The sequence below is a fragment of the Etheostoma spectabile genome, chromosome 3 (genome assembly GCF_008692095.1).
Source record: "Etheostoma spectabile isolate EspeVRDwgs_2016 chromosome 3, UIUC_Espe_1.0, whole genome shotgun sequence".
Classification (NCBI taxonomy): domain Eukaryota; kingdom Metazoa; phylum Chordata; class Actinopteri; order Perciformes; family Percidae; genus Etheostoma; species Etheostoma spectabile.
This window is the reverse complement of record NC_045735.1, coordinates 5,906,396-5,910,029: the sequence shown is the minus strand read 5'-3', so window position 1 is coordinate 5,910,029 and position 3,634 is coordinate 5,906,396. Positions and strand designations below refer to the sequence as shown.

Here is a 3,634-nt window from a genome sequence, read left to right as displayed (position 1 = left end):
GTGTGTGTGTTGTGCAAGGGCAATTAATGAGAGATCTTTGCCCTGAAGTGCAGCTGCAAGCAGGACTTCTTCTGCAACAAGATATGTACCAGGGCAGGGGTGCAAGTGTCTGCTGGACAAAGTTGAAGAATGATTTGGGGTCAAATACTTAAAAGCTACATGATTAGATTGTGTGAAATTTCAGATTCACCTCAATTATATTGTTTAATGATACTGTTTAAATCATAAAAAAAAGCAAATTTAAACTTGCAAATGAAATCAACGTTTGGAGATGTGAATCTATTTGCCTTCTAGTTTAGTCTATGTCTTTTTCTTTTATTTTTTAAACTGTCCATCCTTTTCCAAGCTTTTCACATTAAGCTCTTTTTATAATGAAATGTCTGATTTATTAGAATATCAGGATCTTTAGAACAACGCCACTGGTTATTGGTTATTTTTTGACAAGACCAATGTAGAGGACACAATTGAAGTGCAGTGTAGCACGTTTTCTTGCCAACAGGTGAACGGATGAAACTATCAACAAGCTCGGATAGGGATACTCACCATTTTGTGACAGCAGTCTGAGAGAAGTCCCCACACTCAAATCCTTCAGGTTTATGATAAACCCTATCCCACGACCCTAAGTCCTGTCCTACTGTATTTTGTTCGTTTTGAGATGCGGCGACATTGTTGATCTTCCCAGAGTTCACTGCGCTCATACCTTTTTCAGTAGAGCCGCGCCCCGCTGCGCTCCAGCGTCTCATTGGCTGCCGAGGAGCTACCGGTACACACACAGGTTACAGTTTTTCTCTGTTGCTAAAACACAATTTCTGAAACTTTGCTCCATTTTCTGAAAACATGAAACATAAAACCTTATCTCCAAGCACTATTTACAAAACTTCTGACTCCTCTTGCAAAATAAAACTTTCGCCAAACTACCTGTGTTCAAAATCAAACACGTGCTCTCAAATCATAAAAAAATAGCTCAAAATGCTACACACTGTCAAGCTAAACACTATCGGTTTAAGGTATTGACAACAGACTGCACAATTAGCTAAATGAGTTCAGGCAACTGAGAACTTTGTTCAGCCAATGGGTTTTAGTGTTTTAACAACTGAGAAAAACTGTAGCCTGCTTAATCAACTCATACGTGAAGTGCAGTCAGAGGACACATGTCGATTTGATATGTAGGAATACTTATTTTTAATCAGTTATGGTCTCTTCTTATGGAATGCCATTTAGGCTATATTAGAAATGATAGCCTAGGCTACATAAATGCATCATGCATATGAAATATATCCTGAAATACTATTTATTTCAGGATAGGTTAGCCTTATAATAGGTAGCCTAGGCTAAATTCATTTATTTTATATTAAATAGAATAACAGTAAGTACATTTCATATTTTTTGGCACTTCAAGTTATTTTTAACTAAACATTGCTAGCTTAAATTGTCAACTTAGCAAACTGTGTGTGTAAGCGGAGCTGGCAGGGTTAACGTATAGCTAGCTAGCTGGCTAGTTAACGTTACGGACGTTCTGCTTACTGCTGTCACGTTGCTATGTTTTGTTTAATACGTTTATATTTCATATCGTATTTTACTACAAGCCTGTTTGTGTATTGTTCACATGTGGAAGAGGAGCTGCAGCTGAACCATGGGAGATGTCACCAAAAAAAGAAATTAAGCAGGGCAACTAACGTTAAATTCAGTTTGAATTGCCAACCGCACACTTACTAAAATAGGGACCACAAATACACCGGTATTATTTATGTTTGACTTTAGGTTAAATTACAGTCAATTGAACGAATATCGTTCCATCCTGCCGCTGGGTGGCCGGTGGAGTTGTCGCCCACAAATGTTAATTCAGTGGAGCTACACGTGGTTTTGGTCCAGGGTAAAAGCGGAGGAGAGAGCCCAGCACAGCGAGAGACTTCCAGTGCACCACCATGTCTCTGTACCGCAACTCTGCCTGGTTCCTGAAGGGAATGACCGAGTTCACGAGGTAAGGCACCTTTACTGTGTATCTGCCTTGTGGGCAGCTGAGACATCACTGTAGTGTCTTAGGAGCTGTAGTAAGTGTGTGACCTGCTAGTGTGTCCTGTGTGTATCCTCCCGCAGTAAGTGTAATTTTAAGAAACTTATTATGGAAGAAAATGTTAAGATTGAATATTGGTTTACGGCTATTTACGTAAATTGCCTCATATTAAATTATGCTCTTTGCCTCATTCTTTTATTGTAATTGTATTTCTTTTAATGGGAGTAAACATCACAGGGCACTTAATTAGAGTTATGTGTAGGAAAGATAAAAATGATATACCAATATGGTTGATCCTAAGAGATGAGATGGGTTTGAGCCACTCCAAGCGGTCTAATTTTCTAAAATATATTACAATATAATCAGGGAACCCCATCTAAACTGCCTCCAGGCCTTTTCATTAGAAGACTTTAAACTGATACAAATCTTGCTGAGAAAAGTTAACACCATGATATGTAGAGCTGATATGATTAATCACTTAGTTAATTGAGGGAAAAAAATGATTGGCCAGCTATTTTAATAACAAGCAAAGCATTTCAACGTCTTAAATGTGAGGATTTTCGTGCTTTTCTTTGTTTTAGATCAGTGTAAATCTCACAACATTATCAACATGTAAATCTAAACATCTTTGGGTTCCAGAATGTTGATCAGACAAAACTGTGATGGTCATTTTTCACTACTTTCTGACTTTCTGATTTAATAGACCAAATAATTAATCAAGTAACTAGTAAACTACAAAAATAATCAACAGTTTCAGCCTTAATAATATTAATATTAAACCTATTATGTATAGGTTATATGAGGAACGGTTAGGTAGTGTCAAAGGTTAAGTAAGGTCTGGATCTTTACAAGGGATAAGATGTATAAGTTACTGGTGGTTGATGATCACTGACTGAAGGTTTTAGTTTACCAACATTTTGATTGCCACTGCATTATTGTCCAATTTTGTTATCAATTGAACAAAGTTTACAGTGACTCAGCAGGAGCCACGTGAGAACATAACTCAGTTGTTCAACCACAATGGCGCTTTAAATGCTTTATTAGTCCAATCTGATCTATTGCAGCCCTAAGGCGCCTTTCCTCATCAGTATACAGCAAGCCAAGTTGTCTGAAGAGGTGCTTTTGTGATTGTTTCCCTTCTTCTCTTTGTTCTGTGTTATCTTTTTTCCCAGCGAGCTGCCTGGCAACCCGCTCTGACCCTACACTAATAGCTCTCTGCATGACACCATCGAACAGAGCGGGCATTTAGCCTCAGTATTACTCCCCCCACCCTGTCCCCTTTATTCCCCCCTTGTGCCGCCTTCAACAATGACATCCAGGACAATGGGGGGAATTGAAGTGCTTGGTGACACACACACACACACACACACACACACACAGCCCCGATCCTGTCGTCGCCGTCGGTAGTCTGACCCCAAACCTCTTCTCATGAGAGATTCATTGTATCTGTACAGTAAAGCTTTGCACAGACATACAGTAACCAGGCTGACCTCAAGCACTGACCCTTTCTGACCTGAACAGATACTGATACCAGGGCTGTAGTCAAGACCACCTTAGTTGAGTCCAAGTCAAGACCGAGTCCAAAAAGGTTTGAGTCCAAGACAAGACCGAGTCCAAAAA

The 3,634-nt window shown here is 39.3% G+C and overlaps 2 protein-coding genes across 2 annotated transcripts in view; one reads left to right on the top strand and one right to left on the bottom strand.

Annotated features, from left to right (window-relative positions):
• The window catches only part of ap1s3a (adaptor related protein complex 1 subunit sigma 3a), an 11,090-nt gene extending 10,354 nt beyond the window's left edge, over window positions 1-736 (bottom strand). The window contains exon 1 of the mRNA XM_032505195.1: window positions 544-736. Within this exon, the coding sequence (XP_032361086.1) occupies window positions 544-546 (3 nt within the window). The 5' untranslated portion in view covers window positions 547-736. The remainder of the gene's footprint in view (window positions 1-543) is intronic.
• Window positions 737-1,816: 1,080 nt separating this feature from the next.
• dhrs12la (dehydrogenase/reductase 12-like a) overlaps window positions 1,817-3,634 on the top strand; it is an 8,539-nt gene continuing 6,721 nt past the window's right edge. Inside the window, exon 1 of the mRNA XM_032505156.1 lies at window positions 1,817-1,981. Coding sequence (XP_032361047.1) covers window positions 1,926-1,981 — 56 coding nt within the window. The 5' untranslated portion in view covers window positions 1,817-1,925. The remainder of the gene's footprint in view (window positions 1,982-3,634) is intronic.